The sequence below is a fragment of the Balaenoptera physalus genome, assembly GCF_965194825.1.
Source record: "Balaenoptera physalus genome assembly, chromosome: 3".
Classification (NCBI taxonomy): domain Eukaryota; kingdom Metazoa; phylum Chordata; class Mammalia; order Artiodactyla; family Balaenopteridae; genus Balaenoptera; species Balaenoptera physalus.
In genome coordinates this window covers 140243681-140260594 of record NC_138890.1, presented here as the reverse complement: position 1 = coordinate 140260594, position 16914 = coordinate 140243681, and the positions used below count along the sequence as shown (strand labels likewise).

The 16914-nt window shown below is 35.8% G+C and overlaps 1 protein-coding gene across 9 annotated transcripts in view; it reads left to right on the top strand.

Annotated features, from left to right (window-relative positions):
- MRPS30 (mitochondrial ribosomal protein S30) overlaps positions 1–16914 on the top strand; it is a 146100-nt gene that overhangs the window by 37029 nt on the left and 92157 nt on the right. For 5 of the 9 annotated variants that reach the window (XR_014261959.1, XR_014261960.1, XR_014261961.1 and 2 more), the window contains exons 6-8: positions 3284–3335; positions 10726–10753; positions 13356–13492. Coding sequence is in view for 4 of the 9 variants with exons in the window: in XM_082455908.1 (XP_082312034.1) it covers positions 3284–3335; positions 10726–10753; positions 13356–13492 (217 nt within the window). In the remaining 5 variants the exon portion in view is untranslated. Of the gene's footprint in view, positions 1–1624; positions 3244–3283; positions 3336–10725; positions 10754–13355; positions 13493–16914 lie in introns of those variants that run through there. The other 4 variants (XR_014261963.1, XM_082455906.1, XM_082455907.1 and 1 more) reach the window with 4 other exon arrangements.

Genomic DNA, 16914 nt, shown 5'->3' with positions numbered 1-16914 from the left:
ATAGTAGGTAACCTGAATACAGCTGAACTACCATGTAGCCCATTTCAACAGCATGGTGTCCTACGGGGTATGACATGCATGAGAAACTCAATCTAAAGATTGAAAATTAAATTATTTTTGTGTGTATTCTTGAAAAATGCCAAGAGTGATTGTCCCATGAAGCACAGCAAAATATCCCAAAAATCTGCGTTCCCAACCATCCCCCCAGCTGATAAACACAGTAAGGCTGCTGCCCTCAATTTTCTCTTCACCCCTTCCGCAACTTTTAGTTTATTTGCTCTTTCCCTGCTTCCTCTTTCATTGTCTCTCCTTCTTCAGATTCTCTCTCTAAAAATTCACACCACTCTTGGTCTTCTCTATTTCTTTCTCCTTTCCCTCCTTTGTTTCAAATCTACTCTTTTCTTTCAAGAATAGACTTTGCCTACCTTAAAGTAAGTAATCTAGTTGGGTTTGTTTGTTTGTTTTTTGGTTTTTTTGACTCTACCACTTGATACCTACACCATAATCTGTCCAACACAAGAATCGGTATAATAAATAGCTCAGAAGCCCAGCAAGGATAGGAGAGAGAAAGAAGATGTGACCATTCATGCATTAACATTTTTTCCCCATCACAATAAGAAATTATGACAACCCATCATACCTTCCTTACAGAGGTGGGAATTCTAGGAACAAATGAACACTTTCCAGTTTACACAAAACAAAATGGAACCATGATTATTAAACTCCCTAGACCTAGACACTTAAAATTATGAAAAGAAACATTTTGCTGCTAAAATGGAATGGATATTAAAATCAAACAAATAAACAAAAAAGAGAATTCTAGATAACTTTTTAGAACAATTTGTCTTACGAAATCCTGAAATGAAAACTTTTGGTCCTTGCCTGAAAAGTGGTTGTCAACTTTGGAAATATACTAAATTCAAAATAGACTAGACTCTAGTTGTGTTGTGCCTTTGTATCAGTATAAAAGTCAGTTGTATGCTGACAATTTGCTCCTCCCAAGCTTGGAAACATTTTACTGAGTTATCACAAAGGACTTTTGAAATGATCTAGTTCAATTTTTAGCCCAGTGAAGAAATCTCTTCCATAAAGTGCTTGATAAACAGCCATTGACCTTCCTCAGGGTCAATCTGGAGGATGGGTTAAGGTGGGCCGTCTAGGAGAGGATTCCCCATGAAGAAAGTATTTGAGAATTATGTCTTAGAAGTGGGGTAAGAAGGCAGCAGATGGAGAAGGGAAGGAAGGACATCCCTAGGTAGAGGAATTGCATGATGAAATGAGAAAGGGATTGAAATATATATTGTGTTTGCAGAAAATCCAGTGGCTTGATATTGTTGTGGCATAAGAGTTTAGAAAAATGAGAAATAAAGATTGGAAATATATTTTGGGAAAAGTGATGAATTCTCTAAATGCCACTGCAAGGAGTTTGGAATTCATCCTGGAAGCAATGAAGAATTCAATCCAACTAATTGTGGGAAGCATTCTACAATTTCTTAAGTTGGAATAAATTCTTCTTCCCACTGGAGAGATAAAAATAAATGAATGAATAACTAAATGAATCACCTCCAAAGGGTGTTTTTTTTTTATGTAAAAGGAAAGTTTATTGTTTATTGTTTCCATTTAGTCCACACCTGGGAGGGGACTCTGGAATGAGGAAGGCCGCTGGGCTTGGAAGTCTCCTTGTCGGGCTTGAAGGTGAGCCTTTTGCCCAGTCCGTTCTGGGGCTGGCAGGCCTCTGGAGGTTGATCAGGTGGTTGCCCAGAGGTGGTTTACACCCTCCAGGACCACATCTTCATGGTGGAAATGGAAACACAGAGACGTAGGTGTAGGATGCCTGCATTTGCAGGTGGACCAGACAGTTGATGGTGGTTTTCACTTTGGTGGAATAATTCTGGCAGATCTGACAGCTCATGGTTGGTTGGCAATGAGGATTTAACCACAAAAAATAATGTTAGCTGATCTTGGAAGCTAAGATCCTGCAGAGAAGTGGTCCCGGAGGATGGACTGGAGAGGGGGTTGGAGGGTGGTCTGAGTCTCTGGGTCCATTTGTCCAAACACTGGTAAAGTGAGCTGGCACCAGTGGGCGCTCTGTGCCTTTGCAAATAAGGTAAGTATGCCTTTAAGATTATGGTTCAACCCAATCAAGAGAAGAAGGAATAAATAAATAAGAGTATGATGGTACTTATTCTACTGAAGACTTCTCTCCCAGTTGTCAGGGTCATTGGCTAAGCATTTAGAGGGATAAGTGTTCAAACATCTGAGGCTTCTATCAACAGTATGACCAGCAACACATTTCATTTAATTAATTTGAAAAGATCTTTTATTTCTAGGACTAAAGTCAGAGACAAAATTAACTACATCAGGACCAGAGATACTCTAGTAATACCAAATTTTTTTTTTAATTCACATATATTACATCTGGGTTTTCCAGACATTTTATGGGATAATTATGGCAAGGATAATTATTGTAATTTTAAAAAAGAGGAAACTGAATCTAAGAGGTTAAATGATTTGCTTAAGGCCACATAGTTAGGGAGGGGAACCCTAGGGTGCAAACCTAGATATTTCCAGTTCTAAGGCTACTGATTTTTCTTAAACCTTACAATGAATCTCAGATATACTTTAATAAAACATATAAAGTCAGCTTTATGAGGAGGACACAAAACGAGGTCCATTGGAATGACAAAAGAATGAAGTATACACCATGTAAATATACAAATTATTTTCTACATCTATATTGATAAATCAAGTGCATGCAGGTGACAAAGCAATCTACAATGTTAAGTACAGCCAGTGTGAGCAGAGATTAACTAATAATGCCGGGGAAATTATTATTTTACTATGAAACATTCTTCACCTTTATTTGTCTTTGGAGATGTAGCACAGGAAATTTGCCTGAGGAGCAATTTTGAGAAACAAAAGATGTAGACAAATTTTAAGGAGGTCAGATGAGTGCTAGGGAAGAAAAATGCCCAAGGAAATGTTAATAGAACAAATGTATTTAATCTGTGAATGGTTATTCAAATGGAAATTTTCTTTTACTTTGAAGCTTTAACTAAGTTTTTAAAAACCTATCTTGATTATTCATAATGATGGGTGTCTTTAATTTCCCCCACCAGGTTTTGTTTGTTCAGTCTCTCCCTAATCCTTAACAACATCATTCCCTGGTTCACTTCTCCCCTCCTCCCCAAACAGGGATATTCACAGTGCTATGCATGTAAGAGATACCGACGAAGTATGTGTGATTGATCTAAAGTCTGACTTAGCTTTGTTTTCCTGACAGCAACTATATACGCCATGAAATGGATGGAAAAGAGAAGCAATAAAAATCCCAGGCAATAAGTAGACTTTATAATTAGGCACTGAGTAATTGATAAATGTCTGTAGTTAAATGTAGTTGCTTATAAATATTCAGCTAATTAGTTATAAATTTATAACATCCAGAATTGTTAAACACCGTCCATAAGCAAGTTCTCTGTTATCTAGTCTTTTCATTTTAAGAAGTTTAATCTTCCTTCCTTTCTCCCCCCACCCTTCTCTTTCTCTCTTTCTTTAACATAATATCAGCTACATATAAGATGAGGATAATAATAGCACATACTTTTTGGTGGTGTTGTGAGGATTAAATGAAACAATCCATACAAGGTGCTTAGCACGTTCCCAACAATGTCAGTTTATTTTGTGATAGGTTGTTTATACTGAACTCTTATTTTTGCCAGGCACTTGCCTAAGTGCCTTTGGTGAGTTATGTCTTTTTATCTTATCACTCTTGCTTGGAAGATGGGGTCCATGGTCGCAGAGCCAGTAAATGCTAATGGCAATATTTGACCCTAGGTAGTCTTATTCTAGTTTCCCAATTCTTAGCCGTGGTACTTCTCAGTCTGGACACCTGTAACTTGCTCTTATTTTTCCTCGATGTGCAGCAAGTGCAGCTCTGCCATATTTTTCAGCAGGATTTTCAGGTGTAGCAAAAGCTTAGGTCCTTTGAGTTAACTTGAGTGAAGTCCTTCTACAATAAATCAACAAGGAGAGATGTCACATTAATATTGAAATCACTGAGAGTTCCAAATTTAAATTAGAATTATGTTTATGTTATCAATAATAAAAGCTCTGTCAGTATCAATAAACGCAATTTGAAATATTCTGGATATAAATGTTAAACATTTATTACTTAACAGTATAGAGGTCAGTTACTCTTTTCCCTTCATGGCTGCAATAAGGACTCTTGATCTGGTGGAAAATTTCACAAAATTAGGATTGTTTTGAATGAAACAATCAGAATCCCTCTGATTTTATTAATATACAGATCTCAAAATTTAGTACTTTAGTACTTTAGAATTTAGTAAAATAGCAAGTATATATTAAAAAAACTCTGCAATTAAAATTTCAGTAAAGCTCTTATATAAATTGTAGATAATTAAAAACAAGGTGTTATACTGATAATAATTTAGAGGACAATATTGGATGTGTGTATTTTTCCCTTTAAAGGCTGTAGACTTATGCTTGACTGATTCTTTGGACAACATCCCTGGCAATGTTATTATTTTTCTTGAAGTAGTTGGTGTTCACAATTTTTAATTCTCATTACCAGTATTTAAATATACATACCAACATTTACTGTTTTGGGGTATGTATTTAAATCAATAACTGTAAAGCACCCATAGGAAAACAGGAGAAACATGAAGTCTTTCACATTTTAAGTAGTGTAGCTGTATCCCAGGAAGGTCTGTGCCTTAAAAGACAATTGTCTCGTTCAGAGGACTACCTTAATTTAAAGACAGCATGTGAATCTATTGAAATGTGTGTGGATTACATACATCTTGCCTCCTGGACCCAGCCCCTGGACCCAGTGTCGAGCACGCAGGTGGATCTTAATATTTGTTGGATGGGTAAATTCTGACTGATTAATGGAAACACTAGAAATGTGATTTTGTGTGTGTGTGTTGGGGGGAGGGGTGGTTTTTAGATGGGAGAGATTAATTCATTCCTGCATAACAAGTAGAAAAAAGTTTGTAAAGCAAAGGTTTTAATGGCAAAGGCTTTGAAAGTAAAAGTTTATTAAAAATTCAGAATCCAAACTTGGGTGTGAATGGTAAGTTCATGCAGTGTAGCTATCTTTTACTGTCCTCTTTTTCTATACTTTATTTTAGAGGCATTGACTGTTATCTCAAGATATGTCTTGGATAAATATGAATTAGTGGAACAGAAAAAAAATGATAAGTAAACATTTTCAAAACAGGTTAGAATTAGAAAATATGTTATATAAGGACATATATTCTCCCTTAAGTCTTCACGTATCTAGTGATTTTGCTATTTCTGTCGGAAACATCATCTTGCATGAGGAGAGAGGGCATTTTAAACTACATAAACAATTCCATCTAGTTATAAATAGATTGTGTTCTAGAAGTTCATTTGAAAGTTAATTTTTTAGAAGTTATAACCTATTTTCCTGAGGAAGCAATGTGAGAAATAGGACTTAGATTCTCAAGGTGCCAGAAGGTGTCATGACTTGTCCAAGCAATTTAATGTAAAAGCAAGTGCTCCGGGGTAAGAAAGAGCTGGATTCAAATTCCACCTCTCTAAGTGATAGTTTCCTTCTCTATAAAATGGTGCTAATTATAACATTCACTTCATTGTGTCTATGTGGATTAAATGATGTGGTAGATTATTAAGTGCAGTGCATGCTTCCAAGCAAATATTGCTCAAAAATGGAGACATTGTTTCTCCCATTACAATAAAGCCTACAAAAATCCATGCTCTCACTGTATTTATACTATCTTTATTGTATCCCATTCCTTTTGGGGCCCCAGACATTGTTAGTATTTAAAAATTATCTATGTAATTCTGCTCTGCCTCATCAGGACAGACTTCCATACCTTTCTTCATTCTCTTTTCTCAGCTGGAAATGAATCCATATACTTTTTTTTTCTTTCAAGTTCCAGCTCAAATGCTACTTTCTCTAGAAAGGCTTTTTCCTCATTGGAGCCAGAATTAATGAAGAAAAACTCAAATGGTGAAGAAGGAGCTAAATGCTAAGCAGAACTAGTTCTAGAACCAGAACAGGCCAGTAGACATGTAGGTTTGCCTGCTTTTGAGGGTGGATAGGGCAGGTGGTTTAGTGTTCTGGATTAGGATAGGGCTCTTTTATTAGAAGGAGACTAGGTGAGAGCCCTAATCAAGGGTCTGCCAAAGTAAATCAGAAGGGACTGAAGTAGCACAGAAATCCAGCTGGAGCGGTACTGTATAAAGTACATATAAAAGCAGGAGCATTGCTAGACTCTCACAATCTAACACAGGGTTATTTAGGTGTTCGTTAACTGACTTGGTTATTTGATTAGAAAAGACAGATGGAAGAAAGAAGGAGAGTATACAAGCTAAGTTGTACAGAGGTTCAGAAGTCTATTAAGGCACATTCACTGAAGTAAAACGTCATTAAATGTGTAGTTTTCTATGCAGTAAAACAGCCTGCTGCTTTTAAATTTTTAATTAAAAATGTTAATTTTTGTTCTCATTCACCAATTCCCTTTTAAGAAGTAATTCCAGCTTTCATTTCAAACCATCAGTAGGAATATCCATATCCCTCATGTGATGATTTAGAACAGAGCAGGGTGGTGGGGTGAGACAAAAGCATTTAGTGGATATTAAAAACTATGATGCTTTAATTACGGGACTTTTAAATTTGCACATACTCGGTAAACATGTTACCCTTATAAGTTTCATAGCTCAGGTGTACGCATTTATAGAGAGAGCGACTCCTTTGGGAGGAGGAGGATCAGATACACATTAGCAGACTGAATTAAAACTTGTATCATCTTATCTTCTATTTTTTTGGCTCACAAAATTATGTCAACAATTCCGACTTTTCTAAGGAAAGAATTTTACATTTTTGGTAAATGTCAGGTGTTTTTTGTTTTTGTTTTTTGTTTTTCCTTAAAGGGTAACAGTTACCAAAGGCTATGATACATTGGTACCTAGTATATTAGGAAGATAGTAGTTTCTGGCTTTATTCCAACTCTTTCATTCAGCACATGGCCTTCCCAAGGGGACTGTTCTACTTTATAATTATGCTGTTATGGGCAATCGTTTTAGCCAGGTGCAGTGGAAATTTTTATCCCTTTCATGAATGCTAAGCCAGCCACCTCTTGATGCATGAGGTTGCATGTGTTTCTATGAGTGCCTATTTGCATGTACACCTTCAGATTTTGTCCTTGACCTTCGTGTCTTTTATTTCTATTAAAGAGCTTTGGCTTATTTCCTTTCTTTCTATGGTTTTTAGTACAATCTCTGTATATACCAAAGATGCCCCATTTAAACTTCCAACCTATATCTCTGTCCGGAATATTCAGATACATATATCTAAATGCCCCCTGAACATCTCAACTTCTGGATCCAACAGACAGCTGTCATAGTGTGGTTTATAAAGAGAGATATATATTTGGTCTTTGTCCCCATTCGTGGCACAGAACTCCTGAGTCCTTGGGATTTCCTAAGTGATGAGAGCAATGGGTGTCTTCTGTTACGCTCATGAAGTGACTTTTGAAAAGCCCCTAGGTAACCTAAGGCTGAGGGCTGGTTGCTAGTGGAGCCAACCACGTGATTAGAGGGTTGGAACTTTCAGTACTCCCGCCTACTCCTACCCCAGCCCCACCTCTGGGGAGGGGAGAGGGGCTGGAGATTGAGTCCAATCACTAATGGCCAGTGATTTAATCAGTCATGCCTAAGAAATGAAGCCTCCAAGAAAAGCCCAAAAGGACGAGCTTCAGAGTTTCCAGACTGGTGAACACATGGAGATCTGGAGAGAGTGGTACACTGGGAGAGGATGGAAGCTCCCCACCCCTTTCCCTAGACCAAACCCTATACATCTCTGCCATCTGGCTGTTCATCTGTATCCTTTATAATACCCTTTATAATGAACTGGTGATGTATTAAGTAAATGTTTCTCTGAATTCTGTGAGCTGCTGTAGTAAATTAATGCAACCCTAGGAGGCGGGTGTTGGAACCTCTGATCTATAGCCTGTGAATTAGAAGCACAGGTGACAACCTGGATTTGGGATTGGTGCTGAATTGGGAGGGGGGGGGAGAGGGGCAGTCTCGTGGAACTGAGCCCTTAACCTGTGGGATTTGATGGTTAACTCCAGATAGATAGTGTCAGAATTGAGCTAAATTTGTGAAATGCCTGGTCAGTGTCCACAGAGAACTGAGTTACTTGCCTGGTGGTGTGGAAAGAACACACATATTGGACAGTTCAAAGTCAATATGTTAGAATCTTAACACATAATATTTTCTCTCCTTCTTTTACATTTTCACAACAACATGGTCCTTTTACTATATCCTTATTTCAGTGAAAGTCACCTTTATTTATGTAGCTACCTAAGACTGTAATCTAAGATCAAAACTCAACATCTTCCTCGTTTCTTACAGACAGTTAATTCACCCTCCTTAACATCTTTAGGATCAGTTTCTTTTTCTTTCCTTATATCACCACCTTACTTTGGAGCCTCATAATTTTTGTTTGCTTTACTGTGATAGTCTCCAAAGTACTTAGCCTACATTCAGTCCAGCTCTTTTCCAATCCATTTTCATACTTTACCCATCCACAGTGATCTTTCTAAAACACAAACCTTGGATATTAAACTTGTTTAACATTCTTCTGGCTCGGTAAGTTCCGTGAGTTTACCACGTCTGATTCAACTTTGCATCTCTACTGTTTAGGTGAATACTAGATACAGGATATTTACTAATTCATTCTCTTATTCATTCCTTCACTGTAAAGGAAGTGAAGGTATTTAAAACCTTCTGTGATCCAGGGACTGGTACATGTACTGGGTCTACAAATGTAAACAAGACAGCTAAAGTTTCTGTTCTATGCAAAAAAAAGTAGTGTGATATGATAGAAAGTAGACAGAAGTGGATATTTTATATAGAGTTCTCAGAGAAGGCCTCTCTAAGGGGCCTTGGAATCTTTAAGGGTGAGAGGGATTCAGCCTTGAGAAACAAAAAGGTGACCGTATATCTGGAGCACGGTAGGCTAAAGGGAAATTGCAGCGAGGTAAGATTGCCCAGCTGGGAAAGAGCCAGAAGACAGAAGTGGTCAGTACACTTTCCTTCACTCACTGTCTGAGTGAATATAAAGAAGTAGGTGGGGAGCTTCTTTATTCTTTGACTTGGCCAGACACTAGAAGAGTTGCTTTGCAATCTTTCCATGCTATTGCCTTTACATTTCCATTGGATACTGAAACCTGCAATCTGTTTAAAAGTAGCCAGTGGGGATTAGTGAGCTCTGTTGGCCTTTAGACTGCTGACTGAGGACATGCAAGTGCCAACAATGAATAAGCCCGCAAGTCCCTGTAATATTTAAAACGGATCCATTTCGTGACATATTTTCCCCAAGTCTTTTAAAAGCCTTAAGTGGAGACTCAGAAGGATGACTCCAGAGTGAATTAGCATCAAGAAAAAGCGGAAATTATTCCTTTGTTTTGATTCATGCTAATGGGCCTGCCTTCACATCAGAGCAGGAAGTCCTCTGATTCTTTTTTAAAGCACTATCAAATTCAAATATGCTTTCTGTTGTCTGCATAAATTTCCAGAAGTGTCTAAAATTCAAATAGTTCAGTTTACTAACTGCATCTTCAACTCCTTCTTATATGCAGAGGCAAGACAGTTCTATTGAAGAAAAGTCAGGATAACGAGGACAGAATTTCAAATTGTAATTCCACATACAAGAGTGTTGCATTTCACAATAATGTAAATAACCAGTACCAAGCTGCATGGTATACTGAACTGAATTTGATTAGTTGGTTATGGCACTGGATGGAATTTGGAAGTGGGTGGTAATGGGGTTCTATCTGATGTAGTAAAATATTAGGGGCTTTGGAACCAAACAAATCTCTCTTCTTGCCTCTGACCTTTGGGAAGAACATGGAATCCTCTGAGTTTTATACTTGAGAGCCAATTTCCTTTAATGCAGTACATGCCAAACTTGCCTGGCGGTAAAAATTACCTCAGGTAATCCTATCATTTTACATTCCATAGTCCCTACTGACTGCTGACTCTCTTAAGGGAGGAGCTGGGAAAGACATATATTAAACTGATAAGAACAGATACTACACTTGATCTTAGCCAAAAGGCCGAGAAGCGATGGGAAAGACATATATAATGCCTCAGATGATCAGGAAAATTTGGGACTCACAGGCCTCATGTGACTAATTAGACATTTTCTTATTAGTCCCTGAAAATTCCAAGGTTCACCAGTTTGAGAAACACTAACTTGGAAAACTAAAGGCTTATACTTTTAAAATGTCTCTCACATGGTAATTATCACTGAAAAAGAGTGGTTAACCTTTAATCTTGTCAAAATTAGTTTTAAGGCTTACCTTTAAATGAAAAAGTAAAATTTTTAAATTCTCAGAGAACTCATAAACCCCCAAGAGAATGTGGGATGATCCTTCGTTGGAGAGACTCAGTTTTACTACAGAGCCAACTATGACAGTTGTCACTTCATGAATTTATTGTCACTTCATTACTTCCTAACTTTTCCTTAGGCAGTATCTCAATTTCTCATTCTAAAGGCATCTGAGTTGTCCTAATGGACACAGAATTTGCATTTTGGAATACCTAATATATGCCAGTTGGTAAGATGTTTAGGTCTAGCTCTGTATGTGTTATCACATTAGTTCAAAAAAACTATTTCAATAACTGATTTTACTTTCTGTATTCCTCTTTGAGGGTAAGAAGCAAGTCATCTGAAAATGAGGTATGTCGAGAATGTGCGTGTGTGGTAAAACAACTTCTGGATCCCATCTTGTAGTTAGAAATCCACGAGCTCAATCTCCTTCAATTTCTATACTCAAAAGGAAAAATGGTTATTTATGTTCCACATGAAGATTCCTAGATTGTGAAGCTCTTAACCATAAAAGCAAGCCTCACCATACAGAATTTAGCTGATTACTCTGATCCAGATATTGCTAAAACATTTTCAAAGATTATTGAAATATTTCCATGCAGTCTTTAATTTTTCTGTATGTATTTTTCATATAGTTTAAATCTATCTAGATATCTAGTTTTCTCTCCCATTTTTCTTTCTGTCCCCCTACCCTGACCCACACCCCAACATACACACACACACACACACACACACACACACACACAGAGCAGTGTATTTTCCCTTGGAGTGCGTCAGTGTTTTTCTGATTAAGTTTGTATATATTTCTGAGACTGCATTTGATCAGAAAATCTAGGACATGGAGGAGGAGAATTGAAACTTTGATTAGAAAATGTGACTTTAGGTCATTATAAGAAATTAAATTATGTACTAACTAGTATTCTCTCCAAAAATAATTATGATAAATAATATTTTGCTTTGAGATGTCATCAAGAGTATCAAAAGATGAATTGTCCTAGGCTACATACTATGTATTTTGCAGCACACTCCTTATTTTAGATCTATTACTCTAAATAAATCAAACATATACTTAAATAAATATGAACTCTAAGTCCTCAAATAAATAAGATATACATTTCCTCCTCTTTTAGCAATCTCTATCACAAAATAGGCCAAGATGTGCCACATTCAGTTCATGGGAAATTTGCTTTATTCTGAAAGTGCTACTCTAGCTTTCCTGTATGAAATAACGATTTGCATTGAATTTGTCTCGTACTTTGGAATAGGCCATCAACTGAGTAAACTATTTGGAAAGTTCACTCGAATCTTTGTTATCCCAGAAAATCTTTGTATGCCATTAAGAATTGATATATGGTTTGTCAGTCCTTTTATTATTGTTATTTTTTTTTTAGTTGTAAGTTATGGTCGTGAGTATTGGAAATGGCTAAGATAGACTAAAAATGGTAGGTAATTATACTATATTATTTCTCAGATGGTTAAATTAAGAGCTCACATGATATTAGGTATCATATGTTCTGCATGGAAGAAGACCCTAAGATGTATTTTAAAGGGTAGTTTCTCAAATAGTGATTATTAAAGAAATAATAAATTTCAAAAAGCAATAACTGTGCTATGATAATGCTTTTATTTTTTAATACCAGTGAAATTTAACAAATACACCAAATTACAGTTCTATAAATAACTTATTCCCTATGTGATTCATTAAATATATAAATGATCCCTTGTTTAGTCCTTGCTTAGCTAAACCTGTTATATTTCCATCTAACAATATTGGAAATTACTTTTTTCACAAACATGTCTTCTTTTTCATTTGGTAGTTTGTCACTTTGGAAAAAAAATGATTTCAAAGTAACACTTCATGCTACACACATGCTATCTACCATGTTGGATTTAAATAAAAAATGACAGGACTTCCAAGTTTTACCTTTTTTGTGTGTTACCTTTAGATTATTGGTGAAGAATGAAGAATTCAAAATCATACATAATTTAAAACAAATGAACATTGATTTTTGAATTTGCTTTCCCATTTTGTGAGGTTATTTCCCAGATCAGAAAATGTCACTGTTATAAAGTAATAAAGCCATACTGGGGCGATCCAACTGAAAGAAAGGAGAAAAAAACTATACAGTTTCTTATTTTAAAAATGTTTTCCTTTCTTATTAGAGAAAATTTAGAAAATACAAAAAGGAGAAATAAGAGAAAAAAACCCACTTTAAATATTATCATTCAAAGGTTGTGTCTTTTAACCTTTAGTATATTTTCTTCTAATGTTTTATCTATGTTCACCTTTAGGGATTTTCATAGGTGTATATAAGCAATATCAACTTCTATTTAGTTTTCTTTTTACCAGTACACATCATATCTTCCTGTATTATTATAAATTTCTCAGAGATACAGTTATGAATATCTGCAGAATATTTCATTGGTTTGATATCCCATAATTCATTCCATTATTCCTCTATGGTTAGACAGTTAAAGAACCTCTAATCTTTTGTTATTTTTTGTACAGCTTTGTATTTCTATCATTGACATGTTGCATTTCTCTATGATTCTATCTATCCTTAGGAAAATAAACCCTATCAATAAACTTGTAAACAAATTTTTCTCAAATGAAGTTCAGTGGAGTTTTCCAGAGATAGCAATGGAAATTGACAAAAATTCTTATTATTGAATGTGGAGCTACATGGTTTAGAGAAATCATATTAGATATAATTGATTTAGTACTTTAAGAGTTGATATTTTTCAGGAATTCCCTTGTGGTCCAGTGGTTAGGGGGGCCTGGGTTCGATCCCTGGCTGGAGAACTAAGATCTCAATGTTTATCAATACCCAATTTCAAAATCATTATCTGGAAAGTTATATATAAAGCAATGTAACTTTAACTAATGACAAACATTACATGAAAACAGTACATTTCCAAACTTAAAAAATATATGTGATTATATTTTTGCTAGATGCCTGATGTTGAATATTGTCATGTGAGGAATAAAGTAAATTCCAGCAAAAAGAATACTGGAAACCAATTCTGTCCCTCACCCGCTCTGCAATCTCTCCACGAAAGGACCAGTCTGGGACATGATGTCGATGAAAGGTAGACTGATGAACTGCATTTCCTTTTGTGTCTGGGGCACTGAATCCAAACAAGGTTACAGTGTTATTTGTTGAAATAATAGCTGGAAACAGAGAAAGTGCTATTGATCCTTTCATCAATAAATCACGAGTAAACAATGCAATCTCCTTGAGCTGCTAGGGGAAAATTATATCTCATTTCCTGTTTGCCTCCTCAAGTAGAGCAGGATCATTCACTAAATAGGCAAAAGAGAAGTTTCAATTACGAGTTGACTTCTAACATCTTCAGAGAAAATTCTCTGTCTATGAGTTCACCTCTTATGACAAGCAACCTTTAATATAACTCTTCCTTTTCATTTCTACTCCTCTTGTTTCTTTTCTTCCTCTTCCATCCCCTCCTCCTCCTTTTCTGCTTCATTCTCCTTCTTCTTTATTCTTCATTGAACACTGCTTTCTTTGGAGGAATACAAGGAGACATTTCTGGGAATAAAAATCAGTTTTTAAAAGGAAAAAAAAAAAAAACCCAAAAAACAAACCCAACCCTCTCCCCTGTGCTGTCTTCCCTGACAATGCAGATTGAATCGACTTCTGAATGTCAGCACTGGGTCTCAGGTGGTATTGGAGTTGCTAAGGCCTGGCGAGTAGACAGCACTACCACGGCAGATGAAGGATCCAGGACAGACTTTAACAGTAGCCAGTGAGGAGCAGGTAGACATTGCAGGTTGTCGAGGAGGATCTGCCTGTTCAGTAAATGCAGCAGGTGATTCAGGCAACAGTACCTTGAGTGCTTGTCATGGTCTAAAGATTTCACATATCATAGGCCACTGGTTTTGGCATGTTACAAGAGACAGGTAGGAAGGGAATTTAAGAGCAAGTAGAGGAAGCCGACTCACCGGAACTGCGGTGCAGCCAAAAGACTCCTGCATACAGGGAAATAGAGCAAGGCAAGTCCAAGTCTAGAGAAAATCCTTAGAGAAATATACACTTATGGATGTGTTTAGTGCCCAATATTGTTATGCAAATTGTGCTATAATTGCATAAAGTTCTGCTGCCTATTTAGAATTTTTAGCAGATTTTAAAGTGATTGGGTCCTCAATATGATTAAAATGAAAATCTAATTAGAAATAAATGTGTGCACACTGATTTGGCAAAATATTTATTTTAGTATAAATGTAATAAACAAGTCACAGTTAGTTTAAGTTATATGTGTGTCCTTCTGTACAAGAGTAATAAAAAAAGTAAGTTAAAAAGTTAGCAAGCTTTAGATAGACTATTATACCATTACAGTGTCAACCAATTTCAAAATGTGATTATATCTGCAAATGGCAATAAACATTAGAGGGAGATTTAATTAAGTGTCGTTACGCATCTTTTGGTTGTACAAAAATCAATTATGGAAGGTACGATAGTTGAATGGTGCACTGAAGTTTTATTTTCATACCAGTCTAATGTGTAACTGTAGATAAATTATGTTCCCAACATGAGTTATTGTTTTTGTGAAATGATCCACCAACCAACCGAGCACCAACTTGCCAGAATCAAGGCAATGGTACTTTCATTGCAAGGAATCACTTCCTAAAGAATATGGGCATTGGTAATTGCTAACACAGGTCTGAGTGATAATGAAAACTCTTGGTTACTTTGACAACATATTTTCTTTTATTCAATCAAATACTGACTATGTGAAAGAATCTAAGTATGCTTGGGGAGAACTGGGGAAAGTTTGTGGATGGTTAGAAAAGGCTGGATATTTCCTACCATCAGAATTTACCTATGTCCTTTATTTTTTAGATAGAAATGTGACTATAAATGAAATGTTACTGATACTTCAGACTACAAATTTTGTTGGAATAGTGCTTAGGTTGTAATAAGAATTTTCCTCTACAAGATAGTCTTTCTTCCCCCTCTGCACCTTTAAAATAGAAGCAGTTCCTTGTTAATGTTCAAGAGTCAGTTAATATTTTCTAGTGGAGGAAAATAAAAATTGCCAGTGTCTGCAGAAAAGAGCAGTATTATTTGTCTGAAGAGCTTTTGTTTTATTTATAGGCTGAGCAAACAAAAGATCAAGCTAGAGTCTTTCTTTTGGTAATTTATAAGTAAATATAAGTCATCTTTTAATAGTATGGCTAAATATTGAAAATGTTTCAGGCAAGCTTGAAAAGATTATTATTTGTTGGGTGTAGGATTCTCAATTATATGTCTGTGTAATTGAGTTTATTGTGTTCTTTAAATCCTCTCTGTTGTCAGTAATTGACTCTATCCATGTATAAAAGAAATAGATTTAAATCTCCAATTATATTTGTGACTTTTATCAATATCTTATAATTCCATAATGTTTACTTTACATATTTTAAGGCAATGCATTTATGTGTTTACATATAAATGATTATCTTTTCCATTTTTATTATGTTATTTACTATCATTTGTTTATTGGTTATTGTATTCTTGGAGACTATTTATCAATCTTCACTGTTAAATTTCCCACTTCATATTTAAGGAGTATATTGGAGCAAGCATCTAGCTAGATTTTGTTTGTGTTTACTGATTTTTTTAACTTATATATGTCATTTTACATTTTTACTTTATTCTTCATTTTCTGGAATTATGGTTATGTGTATGCTGGAGTCTCCCAAGCTATAATTTTTAACCTTGTTTTTAAAGTTTCTATTTTGTTATCTTTTTAGTCTACATTTTGGATGAAGTTTTCTACATCATCTTTGAATTTACTAATTTTCTTTTTACAATACTTCAGATTGGAGTTTACCTTATTTTAAGTTTTCAGTTTCAATGAATTTATTTGATCATTTCTTAGGATTTCCATTTTGTTCTTTAAATTCACCCATTCTTGCATAATTTCTTCATGCTGGTTGCATAATTTCTTGTTCGTTTTGATGAGTGCTATCTCTTCTTTGTGCTCGGTAAGGATGCTAAACATTCATATTTCTAAAAATATTTTCAGATTGCCTTGTTTTCATCTTATCTAGAGTAAATTTATCAGATATTTTTTAAGGTTGTAGGTTATCTCCCTATTCATTATTTAGAGGCTTATAATGAGTGGAAGATTTTATTTCTACCTCGCCTGCTTTTACCCCCTTCTTATTGGCAGTTTTATAATTTTCTCCATCCAAACTCACCAGAACTCTCAGACCTGAACTAGGTCTTGTATTTGTGACTCAGGGCTCCTGTTCCTCAGAGATTCAGGAGACCTGGAAACTAGTCACTAAGCTAGATGTAAATATGGCCCATGTCCTGACCTCTAGGCTGCATTTGCTTGCTTCTACTTTCCTTGCTTAATCTAAGTTTTAACCTCTGGCAGAGTTTGGTCACAGACTGGGTCAACTGACCAAACCTTGAGTAGGATGAAATTTGTTTTATTGCCTAAGCTGGAGTGGATCACTTTAAGTTTCTCATACTTGCCGAGTTGGGAATTCCCATCTGGCCCTG